The 19,364-nt window shown below is 34.2% G+C and overlaps 1 protein-coding gene across 1 annotated transcript in view; it reads right to left on the bottom strand.

Annotated features, from left to right (window-relative positions):
- The window catches only part of ADAMTS19 (ADAM metallopeptidase with thrombospondin type 1 motif 19), a 287,425-nt gene that overhangs the window by 133,134 nt on the left and 134,927 nt on the right, over nt 1-19,364 (bottom strand). Inside the window, exon 8 of the mRNA XM_025388260.1 lies at nt 10,493-10,598. Coding sequence (XP_025244045.1) covers nt 10,493-10,598 — 106 coding nt within the window. The remainder of the gene's footprint in view (nt 1-10,492; nt 10,599-19,364) is intronic.

Genomic DNA, 19,364 nt, shown 5'->3' with positions numbered 1-19,364 from the left:
GGTGGTGAGTGCCTGTAATCCCAGCTACTCAGGAGGCTGAGGCAGGAGAATGGCTTGAACCCAAGAGATGGACATTGCAGTGAGCTGACACAGTGCCACTGCACTCTAGCCTGGGCAACAAAGTGAGATTCCATCTCAAAATAAATAAAGTGGAAACATATTTCTAACCAGGCTTTCAAATTTACTTTCACAAAAGTGATAGCATTTGTCGTGGCCATTAATAGGTAAGTACCATTGGGATAGATCATTAGTAAATAATGAATCATTAGTAAATAATACTAAACTAATATTTTAATAATATTAAAAATAATGAATCATTAGTAAATAATAAATCATTAGTGCTGGAAGTTGGGATAATAAAAAAATGAATAAAGGCATGATGTTTGAAAACTATGACTTGCATTCATCAACTAGAGAAGTAGATTGTAAAGTTACAAAAATAGACTAGGGTCACTCTATAAAAGTCATGAATCTAAGGCTAAGGAATTTCAAATTCATTCATTAGGTTGTGAAAGGCAATAAAGTTTTCTGATATGAAGGTTAGGACCACATCTCAGGAAGCTGAATCTTAGTAATATGTGAATACATTAGAAAGATGAGGTAGCAAAGGAGAGGACACCAGTTAAGTGGATACTGTAAGAGTCCAAGCCAAGAGGAATAACAGAAGAAAGAATAGATGGTTGAGATAGCTTTCTCAGATGAAGAATGAATAGAATTTGGCCACTGATTATGGAAGTAACTAAGGTGAGAAAGAGTTAAAGATGGCTCAGATGTCTCAACTAAAGGCCTTGTGGCAATAATGGTGCCAATGACAGAAATAGAGATGTCTGAAGAAGCAGGTTTATAACCTGGCCCTCCCCTCTATTCTATCCAGGCACAATTTCCAGAGAAGTAAGTATGTATGTAAATGTTATTGATTCCAAAGGCTTATTAGTCACAAGGCGTCTGTATTCTTGTTACTCTGGCAATCCTTAAAATTTTAGCAGGTGGCCCAAATATTTATTGCCTTCAACGAGGTAACTTTGCATATTTATAGCCCCATTAGCCTTTTAATTCCAAAGAAACTCCTGAATTGCCCACTTAGTGGAAAAACCATGTCTCCATGCCAAAGTTTAATAATATACAGTAGACCTTTTCCTCTGGTTCAAAAATCAAAACAAAAACAAAAAATACATACGCATTTTTGGCCATATCAAAACATGCTTGATCTTTTTATAATGAAATGAAATATAAGTAATTTCCCCTAACTCATATAATTTTACCCAACTCAACATCTCTATGAAGTAGACAGTCTAATTATCACATAAAGTTCTCAATCAGTGGGCAAGTGGTATATGTTTAATGCAGTCTCTTTCAACTTGTAAAAATATAAAATTCTATTAGGGCTATATTGGTTATTTTCTTGATTACAAGCATAAGCTATAAATATGCTAACATGCTGGGAATACGACAGTGAACTAAGTAGACAAGATCTCATTATCTACAAACAGAAGAAAGAGACATAGGGTAGAGAGTTACATTTTGAAAAGTTTTATGAATAAAATTAAGGAAGGCAAAGGGGAATAAGCCCAGGCAATGGTTGTGCTTACAATTTTAAGAAATGTTATCAGAAAGGCTTCACTGAACCCTGATACATGAGTGGAGAACTACGAAGAAAGGGAGGCAGCCATGTGGCTGCTCTGGAGAAATTTCCAGGTAGAAATCAAAGGAAAGGCAAAGTCCCCAAAGTGAGTGTTTGTCTTCTATGTTTGAGTTTCAACAAAGAGGCAATGAATCTGGAGCGCAGTTGGTAAGAAGGGAATGACAGGCAATAGGGACAGAGGCTAGAACATGTAGAATTTGGTGGGCTGTGGTGTGGGCTGGGGATTTTACAGGGTGAACCAGGGAGCTCTTGGAAGGTTCTGAGTAAAGAAGCTAGGCGATTTGCTTTGTTTTAAATGAATCTCCCTGACTCTAATTTGAAAATAGGCTATAGGACGCAAAGGCTAAAAAAGAAAGATTATTTAAGATGCTACAGTAATAATCCAGATGAGAGGTGTTGGTAGCTTAGTCTAAAGAACTAGCAGGACAATTAGTGAGAAGTAATCAGATTCTGGATGTATTTTGAAGGTAGAGTCAACAGCTGATGAATTGAATGTGGACTATGAGAAACAGAGAACACCCAAAGATAATTCTTTGGCTTTTGGCTGTCCCACTAGAAGGATGCAGCTTCATTTACTGTCATAGGAAGACTTCAGTGAACACTTTTGGGGCTGTGGTAGTCATTTCTGCATGTGTGTACCAGAATAAAGTCTCACTTATGTGGATATGGGTACATTTCAAAATATAGAATATTCTTTTATAAAAATTTACCTGATACTTTATTGAAAGTCTCATCCAGTATCAAAAAACATTCTAAACACCTTGAATATGCATGCAGCACCTGTTTTGAATCAAGTTTCACTGATAATCTATGCATAATAATATTTTACTAAGATAACTACTATATCCAGTCATTTACTTATTTGATATATATCAAGAGCCTAATATATACCAAGCACTGTCAAATGCATGAAGAATCCCATTATAAGCAAAAACAGATATGGTTCCTCACCTCTCGAGGAGCTTACAGCCTAATGAAGTATATATCTAACAGATGAACAAATGTGCATTTATGAAGGAGGTGGTGCCACTAAAATGATTAATAGAGAGTGACCCACAGAGAATGCTTTCTTTAGAACATGACTATTGAGGTGGTATATGAACTTTGAGCAGGAGGAGATAATTAAACTAAGCTTAAAAAGTAAGTATACTCCAAGTAGAGGAACAATATGTATTTAGGTCCTGCAGTGTGAAGGAACATGGTACTTTTTAAGTTCTCAGGTATATGTACATGATGCACAGGTTTGTTACATAGGTAAATGTGTGCCATCGTGGTTTGCTGCACCTATCACCTAAGTATTAAGTCCAGCATGCATTAGCTATTTTTCCTGATGCTCTCCCTCCCCAACTCCTCCCCACCGGGCCCCAGTATAAGCTGTTCCCCTCCCTATTTCCATGTGCTTTCACTGGAACATGGTACTTTGGAAACACTGTAGGAACTCTAGTGCTGAGAATGAAAGGGGGCATGAAATGAAGTATGGCTAAAGAGATAAGGTGGGGACAGATAATCCCGGGCCAGCCCAGAAGTAAGTTGAGTAAAGTTAGCCAGAAGAACTCTTCCATGTTTCTGGCAGAGCACTGTAATTAATGACATGGGCTTTGGATTTGGACAGACTTGGCTTTGATCATGGATTCAGGCACTTATTAGCTGTGTGAGCTTTGGCAATCATCATCTCTAAAGTAATATAATTGCCTTCCATCTTTAGGTGGGAGCAGAAGTCTTTGGCCTCAATGTGCTAAGCCAGTGCAAAATTCTTCAATAAATCTGGACTTCAATAAATCTCCAGATTTAGCAAGGTCAGAAAATGGTCACGGGATTATGCTATTAATAGGTATATTTAAAATGATTATTTCCCAGATAATTTAGATATTGTACAATTTCTTAGACTTGGGGCTAAATTTTCCTAAAACCATACACAGTAATGCAAGGGTTAGTTTACTTTTGGTTGGAATCCACAAAGAAAATGGAATTATTTGTAAACTTTAAGAAAAAAAGCCTATGGTTTGTGTGTGTGTATAAAAATACGGTATCTTTATTTATATAACAAAATACTCTAAGGCACCACTAAATATTTGTACAAAAGAACAACTTTTATTATTTGCAGTGAATGGCATCATAGGATTATGTCTACATACTTCACAAATAAAAAGGACAAAGATAAACAAGTGTAGACCACCTTTCGGGCCAAAAATAAAAATGATGGCTTTCTAGCAACTCAAATGCAACTTCCTAGTGCAACACTGACTTAGACTGAACAGCGACTGTCACATCTGTTATGTGGGAGGGCTACTCAGAGTGTGACCTGTGCACTCGCTGCCACTTGATGAACTCTTTTTACTACTGATCTGTATCCAGATAAGTAGCTGGTGCTAGAATGTAAATCAGCTACATCATTAAGCACACAGTTTACTTCAGCTTTTTTTCACGTCAAGACTCTTTCAATGAAGGAAGCAATGTCCTATATTCTGGCATAGATCCCTAACTCATCACAGACCACACTTCAGTAGTAAGATCATTTATTGAGCAGTTAATGCAAAATGCATATTTAATGGAGAGAAATTTACTATGCACACTAAAGTAAATTCTAGATGGTTTAAAGTGTTAAACAGTGAGAGAAAGACGAAGACACATACACACACACACACACAATATAAGACAACAATACAAAAATGTGTTCCCCTAATTTTAGAATGAGAAATTACTTGTAATTGCAAAAACCTCCAGAAGAAATTATAAAAGTATCAAATTTGATGATTAAAAAATCTACAAGTTATAAACATTAAAAATCAAGATTAAACTAATGATTAGAACTAGGAAAATCTTTACAATATACTTAATGAAAATAGAATGACATTAATATTGAATAAACTCCTGAAAAATGAATCTCTGTTAGTTTCAGTTTTCTCGTCTGTAAAATGACAATCATACAATACTTAGCTCAAGATTTTTTATGCAGTTGAATTAGATCTGAATACACAGCATTTAGCAAAATACCTGCTAATAAAAGACACTGTTGTTTTTATTAGAAACTCTTTGGCAACTTAACATAAAATATGGGATTTTGCAAGTTTAAAAATATTGTGTAATTGTGCAGTAGAGTTCACAAGTTTCAGTGGTCTAAAATCTGCACATTCCAAAGAACTATTTAGTCCTTGCCTGACTCCTTGGAAGTAACCTCTAAGTCCTTGGGATATCCCTCCAAAGTATCTTTGACAGGAATATCTTTGTTTAGCTGGAGGCCTTCTACCACCATGGGTTTTGCTAACAATGTGATTTATGGTGGGGACTAGGGCCAGGTTAACCTCAGGAGGGAATGGAGACTTGAAGGTTTGCCTTGTAGGAAGTCAACCAAGCCTACATGATCAAACTCCAGTAAAATCCCTGGATATCAAGGCTCAGTATAGCTTCTTGGGTTGCCAATACTTTGTGCATGATTTCACACATTGTTGTTGGGAGAATTAAGTACTGTCTGCAGAACTCCACTGGGACAGAATAACTGGAAGCTTGAGCCTGGTGTCTCCTGGACTCTGGCCTATGTGACTTTTTCCCTTGATGATTTTAATCTATATCCTTCCATGGTAATAAACTGTAACCATGAGCAAAACCACTTTGCTGAGTTTTCTGAGTGATGCTAGCAAATCAACCCAGATTAGTCTTAGGGACTCTTCCCTCAAAGCACAGCAATCTAATAACAATTAATATATTCATAAGTTTTGGCCTAAAATGAAAGTAAAATTCCTTTCTTTAACAAACTGTTGTTCACAAAGATCATATAAAATATAGTGGATATAATAAATATGTGCATATATATATATGAATTCAATAAAATGTCAATTTCATGAAAAATTTCTAAGTATTTTCATTCACAAAATAAAGTTTTAGACTTCATCACATTAAATTATGAAGATCCCAATTATATTTGATGAATATGTGTTAATTCAGCACTACCAGTAAAAATATTTCTTGTCAAAAATTTTAGTTACCAGAAAAATAATAACTCCTGGCCGGGCATAGTGGCTCACGCCTGTAATCCCAGCACTTTGGAAGGCCGAGGTGGGCGGATAACGAGGTCAGGAGTTCGAGACCAACCTGACCAACATACTGAAACCTGGTCTCTACTAAAAACAAAAAAAAATTAGCCAGGTGTGGTGGCGCACGCCTGTAATCCCAGCTATTCAGGAGACTGAGGCAGGAGAATTGCTTGAACCCAGAAGGTGGAGGTTGCAGTGAGCAGAGATGGAGCCACTACACTCCAGCCTGGGCTACAGAGGGAGACTCCATCTCAAAAAAATAATAATTCCTACTGTTATTGTTTAGGAAGCAAAATTGTTCTGAAACAATTTTAAAATGCTGGCTTAAATAATTTATTTCTTCTCTCTTACTGTAGATCTTAATTTACACTTTTCTATATAATTGTATATATTTTTAAGTTGATAATTTGCCAAAGGAAAAAGTCAATACATTTTTGCTGACTTTGTTTTAGATTCCTTTGCACTAGTAAGAGACAAATTGTTGGTTCTCTTTATTTACTCAAATTTTCATCCCCAAGAGTCATTTTTTTAAATACTTAGTGGACTGTATTGATTTTTCTAGCTTTATGTGAACTTGTTCTGAGAATTTCTAGAAATCAAATTCAAGTCAACAAACATAAATACATTCATTTAAAATCTGTTTAGAAACATTTTATATATGATTATAAAAGTATTCTTGAAAAGTTTACATGGAATCATTCTGTCATTCTAAGATTGTGAGTTGCAGAATTACATGATATCATAGTTCATTATTAGTTTCTAGAAGATAGTCTTCACGTATATAATTTAACACAAAAAAAGAAAGAAGGAAATCCAAAGAGAAAAAGAAAAATATAGGATTAAAGAGTTTCACTTAAGTAGCTAACTCTTAATCATACCTCTAAATAAAAGGGCTCTGCATATATGTGTGTGTGTGTGTACGTGTGCATGCACAATGGCATGCACATAGAATCTGTAGATATCATTATTTAACATCCATGAAGACTTTCCCCACTGGAGAGATTATGAGCATATGGACATTTTTTCTTGTATTCTTCTTTCTTTATTTCTTCTTACATTGTGCCTTATATCTTATAATGGATGATGATGATGTAATTCATACAAATAAATTTCTTCCTACTTGGTTTTTATAAACATGACATTATTATGACTGCTGTTGCTTCTCACTGTCTAGCATCAGGAAAACACCAGCCACTACTTTTGAGACAAATATTGCTTACTTTTGAGACAAATACTGCTTACTGCTATGGAGAATTTCAGTAAAGGAGTAGTTTAACATATATCACATCCTGGTCCTAGTCCATCAAGTATTACACATACCTTTGGCACATCTCTATTGCTTTTGGGTACAGCTCTATAAAAGTCAAATAAAATAATATTTTCGTACCATTTGAGCTATTCCAATCTTAGCTCCTGGTCATAAACCAACATTTCTACTACATAAAGCTGAAGTGGCTTTTCCTTAAATTACCTCATTTAGTTTTTGGTTTAAATAGTTGTAGCTCCATGGTCAACAGTTTAGATGTTAATAAATTAACTTGTATTGCACTTGATTCCCTTAGTGTTTCTCCTACATTTTAGAATACAATGAAGATTGAAGAAATTAATTTTGCATATCTGGTTTTAAACATACTGGTTTAAAAACATACTTCTTAAAAGTAAACTATTCAGGGTACCTGACAAAATTATTTAAAATCTGTTTACAAAAATATATACTGTTTTTATATCAAGGTGTTACTGCATAGCTCAAGAGCAAAAATCATAATTATTCATAAATCTGTATTTTATGAGAATTCTATTTATGAAAACACATATCTTTATAAAATTATTTATTAATAAGATTTTCTTGCCTCTAGACATTGTTCTCAGCATTTTTCCTTCAAATGATGCCTATAATTTTTCATAGGTTTTATGACTAAACTGAAAATACCTTTCAATTATCAGAATTGTTTTGGAATTAAGAATCTATAGCCTATCATTCTTAGAATGAAATATGAAACAAGGTTAGTGCACTGCATACTTTCCCTAAAGGATGAGGATGTTAAAGTATATTTATCTTTTTTTATTTTTTATTTTTTATTTTATTTTATTTTTGAGATGGAGTCTCGCTCTGTCACCTAGGCTGGAGTGCAGTGGTGCGATTTCGGCTCACTGCAAGCTCTGCCTCCTGGGTTCACGCCATTCTCCTGCCACAGCCTCCCGAGTAGCTGGGACAACAGGCGCCCACCACCATGCCTGACTAATTTTTTGTATTTTTAGTAGAGACAGGGTTTCACCATTCACATGATGGTCTCAATCTCCTGACCTCGTGATCTGCCCGCCTTGGCCTCCCAAAGTGCTGGGATTACAGGCGTGAGCCACCACGCCTGGCTCTTTTTTAAAAATTAACAAATTAACTCCTCATATTCTTGGTCAGTTGACTGAAGAGTGAAAGCCTATATGGGAGAATCTGAAAGGACACTTGACCCTTGAACAACATGGGTTTGAACTGTGTAGGTCACTTAGAGGCAATTTTTAAAACACTAAACAAGGATCAAAATTGCAGTGTTTGCAGGTTGCTAAACTTGCATATATAGAGGACAAACTTCTCAAATAAGTGGGTTCCACAGAACCAATTGCTGGACTTGGATATGCTTGGGTTTGGGGATATGCAGAGACCCAGGAACCAATCCCTTGGCAAATACCAAAGGGCAACTGTATATCTATACATTTAAAAATGGTGACATCAAAAGTCAATTACTTGAAAATTACTAGGATAGTAGATTTTAAGTTCTCAACACAAAAACTGCTATGTATGTGAGGTAATGCTTATGTTAATTTGCTCAGTTTTGCCATTCCACAATGTATACACATTTCAAAACATTTGCATGGAGTAAATTTTGATCAATTAAAAAAATTAAAAATCAATTGGTATTGGTATTTTTCTGTTTCTTAGGCTGGGTTATGGATACATTTCTACATTTAATTTTTGATAATTCAATGAGCTGTGTAATTAGGATCTGATCACTTGTGTTTACTTGAATAACTTTTTAAATCAACTACTGTCATGTCCGATGTAAATTGTTTCTTCTAATCTTTCTTTTACCAATCAAATTCCACTGCCAACTAAACTTTACTCAACTGCCTACAGACTCCAGGAATATAATGAAAATGAAGTGAGCTGGGTGTACCATACTAGGGTGTTGTGGCCTCTGATGAACTGAGAAAGATGGGTCTAATTTAAAGGGTACAGATGCTACCCAGCTCCCAGGAATGGTTGCCATATGGGACAGGGTTGAGTGTTACCAGGTCTGCAAATCTTACTTTTATGTCAAATTTATACTTTTTTAATGTTGGCAACTAATTGAATTTTTCAAACACTGAAGGCCAAACTAAATATGTCTTTAACTAAAGAGCCGTCCCTCCATAAAGATCACCTCCCTAGTAGGGCCTCACTAAATCTGAGTCCAATTAAAATACTTGCATTTATACTGCTGATACTGCCAGCAATTAGGGAAGCCTGCATTCGAAATTAAGTCTGATTCCCTAACCTGTGCCATTTCTTTTTTTTTTTTTTTTTTTTGAGATACAGTCTTGCTCTGTCGCCAGGCTGGACTGCAGTGGCATAATCTTGGCTCACTGCAACCTCTACCTCCTGGGTTCATGTGATTCTCCTGCCTCAGCTTCCCTAGTAGCTGGGACTACAGGCGCATACCGCCACACCCAACTAATTTTTGTATTTTTAGTAGAGACAGGGTTCCATGTTGGCCAGGATGGTCTTGATCTCTTGATCTCGTGATCCACCTGCCTCAGCCTCCCAAAGTGCTGATATTACAGGCATGAGCCACCATGCCAGGCCGCCATTTCTACTTTAATAAACTTCCTAAAAATATGATCATAGCTTTATGTAATTTGAATCCTAAACTAATCCCAAAACAAAGGTATTATCCCAATTCACTGATGAGGAATCTAGGCCAGAAGATAACAGATAACTTAATGGAACAGTTTGTTAATGTTATGGAACAATCTGACCTGAGTTGAATGGCTTGAGTTCAAACCCCTCGCTTCAACAATTACCATTTTAATAATTTCAGGAGGGTAAATTCTCTATATTTCAGTATTTTTCCTATAAAATGGGTATACTAATAACACATCACAAAATTGTTGTGAATATATACAAAGCACTTAAAAGCATGTCTGGCAAATATTAATAGTAAGTACTATGTAAGTGTTGCTATTACTAATTATTGCTATTAATTTCAGTGAAATGAAAATTAGAACAATAACTACTTCTTTGGGTTTTGTATTAAATGAACTAATCTATTGAAAATGTTTATAACTGTTCCTGAGACATAGTTAATATTCAATACATGTTAATTATATGTCTAATTTCATTGTCTTTCAAGTACATTACATCTAAATCATGTGGGTTAATTCCTTCACTTGTGCCTGGTAATAACAAATACAGGTAGTACCAGAGGCTGGAATTACTTTCATTTGTACTGAGTGAATGTTTGAAAAGTTTATAGCTTTGTAGTCTCATGATTATGGAAATATTTGTATCATTTAAAAATCTGTAGTGAAATCAATCATGCACTATGTAATGACTGTCTTGCTAAGGATTTTAATAATGTAATAAGATTTTATTCAAAGAAGCAGGAATAGTTGCAACACTCAAAAGACATTCTTTCAATGTATTCGGTCTTCACCCCTTCTTTTCTCCCTAGTTTTTCAAAAACTTGAAGCCCAGAAAAAAATCAAAAGATATCCAGGTAATTCAGTAACTCAAATTACAAAGTTATATGCTAACATATTTAACATAGCCATGATTTTTACTTACTTGTGACCCATTTCATGAGCAATTGTAAAAGCAAGATTCAAGCCATTGTCTTCAGCAATAATACATTTTCTCTTTTCACTACACATTCCACTCAAGTAAGCTATACCTAAAAAATACAAACATTAATTATTATATGTCTGAATATGCAAAATTTTTAGTAGTTATTAGCTGAGAATATGCAAATTTTTTACTAGTTACTCGCTGCAGGGATGAAAATGGCAGTTGTCATGACTAAAATGTCAGTATTAATCTGTGAAATCTAGCCCTAATAAATGAAATTTTAGGGACAAGTGTATATGTATAAGCCAGGCAAAAAACTGTTCATATCATTTTCATTTTCATATTTTAGATAAAATTATTTTACCAATTATCAAATTCCAAAGGAATAAGAATATATGTTATAAATACCAATTTCATCATGTAAGACAAATGAATAGTTACAACTTAGAAAATGTAATAAAACAGCAATGATTAATTTAAATATATTCAATTATTGTGAAGAACATAGTTTTGAAAAAATATTAATGCAAAATAAACTACATATAAGGCAGTCTTGAACTTACATTTATATTTTGAATTGATACAATTGTGAAATTATATTTATGAAATACTATTTTAATATGGCATAGAGCTATCTGTCATATTTGAAATACCAGAAATATTTTATTTGAAAATTTCTTGGCAAAATGGTATGTTGCATAGTATATGATACTGAAATATTAATTAACAAAATTTTAGCAAGATATTTGATCTTTTGGTTTAAATTATCAGTAAAAAGGGAAATATTTAAACTCCTTAATATTCTTTAGTCAAATATTTATGTTCTGTTTTACTAATTAAGACATATACTTGAATAATCATTTCAGAAAATGAATTGTTACCAATTATAAGTTATAATGTTATTTTCAAATAACAAAAGTTATTTTAATATCAATTATTTTTGATACATTATATGTTCTGTATTTCCCATATCCTTATAAAATAAATTTTAAACTCCTTTTATAGATGAAGATATTTAGGCCTAGGAAGTTCTGATTTACCAAAGATCACATAATTACTAAACATGATGGAATGGGGATTTAATTTCACCTTTGAATCCATCTGCTGGATATTTATTTTGTTTCTGAAAAAAAATTTAATGCAGAGCTTGCCCTAATTAAAGATGGTCAACTGACTGCTTGTGACTTTTCTCTCTCTCCAGAAACAAAATATAATTTAAATAAATTATTTTAATAAAATGTTAAAAGAATCACCTTGCCCATGTTTGGGAAAGTTAGAAAATTCAGGGAAGCATATGAACAGATTTAGTGAAAGCTACAGCCTAAATGTCAAGAGGAAGATTTTTGATGAGAAGAGAACTTCTGAATTGGTGGAACTCCAGAAAGTCTCAAGACTGAGGCACACATAGTCTAGGGAGAAGCAATGCATGAGGGTTGAAAACGGAGATTAGCTGAAACTATATCTGAAGTTCTAAACAACTCATTTAAACCTTCGGGCAGAATGTCAAGGCCTGGTATCCACAGTCCTATCAGGAAAGTAGAGATGTAATCTTTAAGCAAAAGGTAGAATAAACATATTATTTTAAGAAATATGACTACATGAAGAAATAGCAAAAATATGAAATACACATATGGATGTAGTGTTTTTTTTATATCTTTACAAATTAAAATAGATTTTATAGAAATTTATCATCTATAAATAGATGAAATGACTCCTTAATGAATGCGTGGTTAGGTGGATGGATGGATGAATAGACAGATGATAAGCCCAGTTACTTCATTTGGCTTATTAAGGTAACTGAAATTACTTCAAAGTTAAATCAAGAAAAAATAGGACAGAAAGATGAAGGTAAGGATACACAGAGAGGGACTGGGGAAGGGAGAAGAGGAGGGGAGAAGCAGGAAAATCATATTTTTAAATTATAGTTCTATTAAACAACAGATGAAATAAAAACTTTTTAAAATTTGATTTAAACATAACAACATGAATTTTAAGAAAGCTAAATCATATTAATACAACAAAGAGTGGAAAACGAAGATTTTGAGATAATTAATTTTGTATTATAATCAAATGGAAGAAGACAGGAAGAAAGAAAAGAAGGAAGGAGGATAAAAGAAAATATCTCCTCTAAATAGAGTATTAAAAGTTATAGCATTTGAAAATAAAATAATACTTTGAGATTAAATGTCCCCCCAAAATACTAAATCAAGTTCACTATAATTAGCATGCTGCTACCATTGATTAGTACAAATTTTCTCTTAAGATTCCCATATATTTTGCCACTTTTTTCACCACAGCTAAAACAGTCCCATCACCCTGTTCAGATTTAAAACTCAGCTAACATGGGTTATCATCATGTCATATACTTGTTTGTCTCATGGCCTAGGACATATACAATTCAGTCACTGTAATGAGTTTTACATGTCTTCTCCAGTATCCATTCTAATCTCATACTTTCCCCACATAAAAATAGTACTGCCACTTGTTTCCAATTCTTATTTCTTCCAATTTGCATTGGCTAGGATTTCGAACGTACTATTGAAATATGTGGGCAATACTGATCTCCTTATTTTTCCTTCTGAGTTTAATAGGAATGTTTACAGTTTCACAGTTGCATATGATGTTTGCTGAAGGTATTCATAGAATACCTTACTAACGTAAGGAAATAACTTTCTGATATCATTGCATGTCTGAGTGAAGAAGGAGGCAACATGATTTGATATATAGGTCAAAGGTGAATGGAAGTTTATTAGTAATATTTGGGAAACGATCCACAGATTGAAATAGCCACTTAGGGAAATATGGAAGCGCTGAATAAGTACTACAGGAGTGCTTAATGTAATGAGTCAGAAAACATGTTGCTTCAGCTGAGGACGGAGTGCATGAGTTTGGAGTAGCACTAACATAGTACTCAGTTGAGTGATATTCAACCTAGTGGCTGAAACAAAGACGAGTCCATTTAGATTCAATTTAGGTTGAAGTTTTGTAGATCACATGTGGAGGAAGACCAAAGGTATAAAAGCTGTCAGTGAAGTTGAAAGTGAAAGAAGGCATAACACTTACAGGGATCTATGGGGGATGAGTAAAAAAGTAAGGTTAGAGGGAGCCTGATAATTTGAGAAAAGAATACAGTAGTAAAGAGAATGGAATCACCAATGATGAAAAACAGCAGACGTTTTACAAAGAAAGTATTTTATCAGGGAGTGAGACTTAGGGATTTAAGATTTCAGAGGTTGGGCACGGTGGCTCACGCCTGTAATCCCAGCACTTTGGGAGGCCGAAGCGGGTGGATCATAGGTCAGGAGATCGAGACCATCCTGGCTAACATGGTGAAACCCTATCTCTACTAAAAATACGAAACATATTTCGGGCTTGGTGGTGGGCGCCTGTAGTCCCAGCTACTCGGGAGGCTGAGGCAGGAGAATGGCATGAACCCCGGAGGCAGAGCTTGTAGTGAGCCAAGATCACGCCACTGCACTCCAGCCTGGGTGACAGAGAGAGACTCCATCTCAAAAAAGAAAAAAAAAAAAAAAGATTTCAGAGAGAAAGTTCTGAGATCACATGACTAGGTATTGTCACAAGAGTAAAGAAGGGTGCAGGTAGAGGTCATCTAGATTGAGTTCAAATAATTATTAAATAGTGTTGGGTGGACTAATAATAATCAACATGAAATTGCACACGATCAGAAAGAACTTGGGACAATGGTAGGTGGCCAATATCCATAAGAAATGTGGGTGAGAATCAAGATCAATCACAGCTTTAACATGCTAAGGCTCAAAAACTTCAAGATCAGAGAGATTTGGGTTTAGAAGCACCAGTGGGGAACCGGAGGAATATGACAAATATACAACTTTTGTTTGTTTCTTGTTCCAGCCCTATGATACAGGGGAAGAGAAAGAGGGAACAGTGGCCTCTCTTGGAATTCTGGATTATAGAAACCCATAAACACCCGGTTATAGGAAATCAATGACTACAATATGGTCATGTAAAACAATATGATGATAAAGACAGTAGTTTATAATATAATAACATGTTTATGCAATAAAATATGTTAATAAAATATAAAATATTGAAAAACGATGAGCACATACTTACACAGAAGTATGATTACAACTATGTATTCAAAATATCATACCATCACATATTCATATGAACAAAAAGATACAGTTTTATCATGAGAAAATTAAAGTCTAATAAACATGATAATCATGTCTACGAAATGTGAATGGTAATTAGTAGAACTTCTTGTAGACTAGGGTGTGGTCTGTAAGACCAAAAATGACCCAAAAGAACCCTTAAAATGACCATCTATTCCTATTCTTATTTTACTCAAGTGTAAAGTCAGAATCTTCAACTGAGACTCTGATAAATTTAACTTCCATTGTTCTTAGATTTGGAACCCCAAGAAATTTTTCTTTGATTTGAAAGTTATGGAGAATGACTGTAACCGTGACTAATTTAAATGACTTGCATTATTCTGTTTAAAAGCTTAGCTTTTCAGTTCAAGAAACCACATGTTTGTTATTATAATAAGAGATGAGGTTAAAGGGGAAAGGAATTAACACATATGTTATTTAAAGATAGATGCAATACAGGCCCTTTTGTGAAACAGAGTCCCACTCTGTTGCCCAGGCTGGAGTGCAATGGCGTGATCTTGGTTCACCGCAACCTCCACCTCCCAGGTTCCAGCGAGTCTCCTACCTTAGGCTCCTAAGTAGCTGGGATTACAGGCACCTACCACCATACCCAGCTAATTTGTATTTTAAGTAGAGACGGGGTTTCACCATTATTGGCCAGGCTGGTTTCAAACTCCTGACCTCAAGTGATCCATCCACCTCAGCCTCCCAAAGTGCTGGGAGGCCAGACGTGAGCCACTTTGCCCAGCTCAAACTACTTTTTTAATACAAAAAATTCTGGAAATAAAAAGCAAACAAAAACAACCTTCTCATTTCTCAACTTAAAATGAGTCAAGTCATGAACAAGAAGTCAATTGAAGCTCTCATCAGAAAACAAAACACATGCCAGATGTTATTATGACACACCTCATAAGATGATCACAGACTCCTAAAACCATCCCAGATGCATTTTCCAATAATGGAGCTAATGGAGAGATCAGAGTTTTTATGTGATCAGATGGATGCATTCTAACAAAAATAAGTCTTTGGGCTCCAGAAGTGCTGTTTTTAAGCACTAGCTAAGCTACCTGAGTTCAAAATCCAGGCACTCTTGGTACAAACTCCTGGCGAAGCTTCAGTTAATTACTGATCCTATGATTGTACTTTGTGAGTCTTACTATAAGTCTTACTATTATTTGAAGCATTTAACGAAAGAAAGATCGTAATACATGACAAGCAGTGAAGGTGCAAAGATGCTGAGTATGACTTTAAGAGTATGATTTTGGCTGGGTGTGGTGGTTTATGCCTGTAATCCTAGCACTCTGGGAGACCGAGGCAGGTGGATCACCTGAGGTCACGAGTTCGAGACCACCCTGGCTAACATGGTGAAACCCCGTCTCTACTAAAAATACAAAAATTAACCAGGCGTGGTGGTGCGTGCCTGTAGTTCCAGCTACTCGGGACACTGAGGCAGGAGAATTGCCTGAACCTGGGATGCAGAGGTTGCAGTGAGCCAAGATTACACCACTGCACTTCAGCCTGGGCAACAGAGCAAGACTCCATCTCAGGAAAAAAAAAAAAAAAAGTGTGATTTTAAAATACTCGTTTTAAAATCTGCTCATTAACACATAAAGATATACATAAGATATTATGGAAGAATATAAAAGGGAAATAAGGTAGAGAAAAATCTAAGCAGGAAAGGCTTTGAGAGAGGCAACAACTTGGTGATATCATTGAATGGACAGGGGTTAGCCAGGGAAAGGCAATGGGAGTTGAAGGGAGTTCCTGAACAAAGGACTAAACAGAGAAAAGGGCAAGCAGATACTTATGAAAGTTAATGTCTCTCATATAGGTGGTGGCTTTGGGTTTTGAAGTGTGCCAGCCATGTAGCACATTTCTGCATCAACACTGTATTTAGGATTTCCTCAGTAAAGAGTGTGTTAAAGGAACTGCTCAGGTGAAATTGTCTGAAACAAAGACTAACATATAATGTGACCCAATGCAATCCAATAAAAATGTAATTGTGAAGAATCAAAATTCATTTTATCGATTAATAAGAAAACAATTTGGAATGATATAAGAATGGTACCCAGATAATATAAAACCTATTTACATGATTAAATTCAAATTGGGCTTTGAAAACATTTTAAAATAATAAGTTGTCTTGCTAGCTGGCTATTAATCTGCCTGTTTCATTAAAAGACAAGAAGGTGATCTAAGAATGTAAAAGTACTCTTATGGAAATTATAAGTTTGGTATCAGCGGAGTTAATTTCTATTTTAAAACAGATTTTTAAAAAGCCTTCCAGATTTTCTTAAACGTTAAAGTAATTTACACCACTCTTAACAGTGCGGTTTTTATGAATACTGAGACAAAAACTGATCTAGAAAGAGAAAGGAGTATAATAAAAGCTATAATAAATCTCTGATCAAATAAGATAGAATATTGTATGGATATTAAAATGTTGTTTATGCATTCTAGCATCATGGTAGACTGAATCCCCTTTTGCTAAAAGCACATAGAAATGACAAATTATAAGTAATATACATTTTTTTGAATGTATAGCTGAGGTTGAAGAAGAAACAATAATTCCCAGGTGCAAAATTAAAGTTTAAAAAACTTCAAATCTGGAGAGAGAAAATCATGATGCTGCCACTGCCTGAGTATCAGATAAGATATATAACTCATTAACTAAATGTGTGGTTTCAAAATGTCTGAGCACAGGTGGTGGTGAGTAGGGAATGGAGATTCATGCATAAATCAAAAAGCCTGAAAATGCTGTTGTTAACTACCATCCAGCATATTTGAAAATAACTTTAAGAATCTGTCAGTGCAGGGAAGTATCAAGAAAACTTGGCTTAAAAAGAATCTGAGTATGCTAGAAATCAAAACCCAAGGCTACCATGAGCACATGAACATCAGTATGAAGCTTAAGAAATACTAAGCCATATATGTAACGTAAAAGTTGATCCTATTATGTGGAGATCTTTGCCAGTCCTGTGATAACAAATGAAATATGACTATGATGAGACACTTTATCACCTCAGCAAACATGAAATTCTCAGAGGGGAAACAAGTTCCACTGAATATGAGCTCACAAATCATAATTATAAACCAAGTAAAGAAATGGTTGCCTGTGAAGAGAGAGACCACAGATATAAAAAACAGAGAAAAATGATGATGAAATAAATACTTTTTTAACATAGAGAGAGTTTGACGTTCACATTTACTGGGCCACCACAACCCAAATACATCTTTTTGTAAGTTAGAGAAAGAAACCACTTCATCATGATACTTCATATACAATTATTGGTGTAATAAACAGTTTTTTGAGAATAAAAACTTTCACTGATATGTGACAAAATTTGTTCAAGTAAATACACAAATGTATAATATACACAATTGTAATGTACTTGTGTATATATATTCATTATACATTTGGATAATATATGTAATTATAATGTATATATAACTACACAAAAGTATAAATGAAAATTTAAATGTTATCTATTACAGTAAGCATTAATCTGGAAAAGACCCTCGGTGAAGGAACTAGTAAAAAAAAAAGTGCTACAGAAAAAAGGAAGCTGAACATAGAAACAAGGGGTGAATATAAGAAAACTGGCATGAAAATCTTCATAAACATTCTCAATAAAATAAGTGATAGTAATAATAATGTCTAAGTTTTGAGTTGTGTGAGATTTATGCAATGAAGGAAGTAATATAGTGAATTCAACATCATAAAATTAGATAAAACATGAAGAAATTTAAACTCTACTATTGTTCAGACTCAGGATAGAAATGATAACTAATTTTAGACTATGTTAATATAAGAATATGTACTTTTTCAAATGAGTACTGAAATAAAGAACTATAATTAATAACTGACAAAATAATAGGGGGAAAAGAAAATAAGAACAACTTAATCATTGCAATAGAAGTAAAAAAGAAAACAACTGAAGAGAAAATATCTGGTAAAATGAAAGCAGAAATAAAGTAAAATATATTAGTAGTCAAATTAGGGTAAAAGGAGCTTGCTTTAAAAACTTCTTGGATTGGGTTTAATAAAATTCCTATATATCTGGCTATAGAGAACACATGTAAAGCTTAATAATAAAAACATTAATCCAACAAAAAAGAATCACCAAATACAAGAACCCCCAAAGAACTTGTTACAATATTTTACAAAATATACCTTGAGGTAAAAATATTATTATGCATAAAAGGAAGAATTATATAATTATAAGAAATATTTGATAGCATTTAATATATATGTATATCATAATTTCATCTCAAACTAATGATAAAATTAAAATAGATAATTCTAAACTAGTATCAATAATTGATCTTTCAATAATTATAGATTCAATAGATGAAAATATAGAAATAAAAATACAGAGAATATATTCCATCTAAAAAGTTTAATTTTTTTCCTCTCTCTCTCTCTCTCTCACACACACACACACACACACACACACACTCTTTATATCTAACAATTAGAAAATTCATATTATGTTCAAACATGCATCGAACTTTTTCTAAAGTTGCCAATGCCACCAAACAACACTTACTACATAAACAAAGAACAATGTCATAGAGTTAATATTCTCTAACTGCATTGCAATAAAATTAGAAATCCACACAAAAATGGTTACCCTTCCAATTCCTCCCTCTCTTCTTTCTCCTAATAAGTGGATATTTTGAAACAGTTTTAAATAATGTATGGATCAAAGAAGAGAAACTACAGTGGAAATAAT

This window comes from Theropithecus gelada, chromosome 6 (genome assembly GCF_003255815.1).
Source record: "Theropithecus gelada isolate Dixy chromosome 6, Tgel_1.0, whole genome shotgun sequence".
Classification (NCBI taxonomy): Eukaryota; Metazoa; Chordata; class Mammalia; order Primates; family Cercopithecidae; genus Theropithecus; species Theropithecus gelada.
The sequence above is the reverse complement of the archived record's forward strand: the minus strand, read 5'-3'. Positions and strand labels throughout refer to the sequence as shown.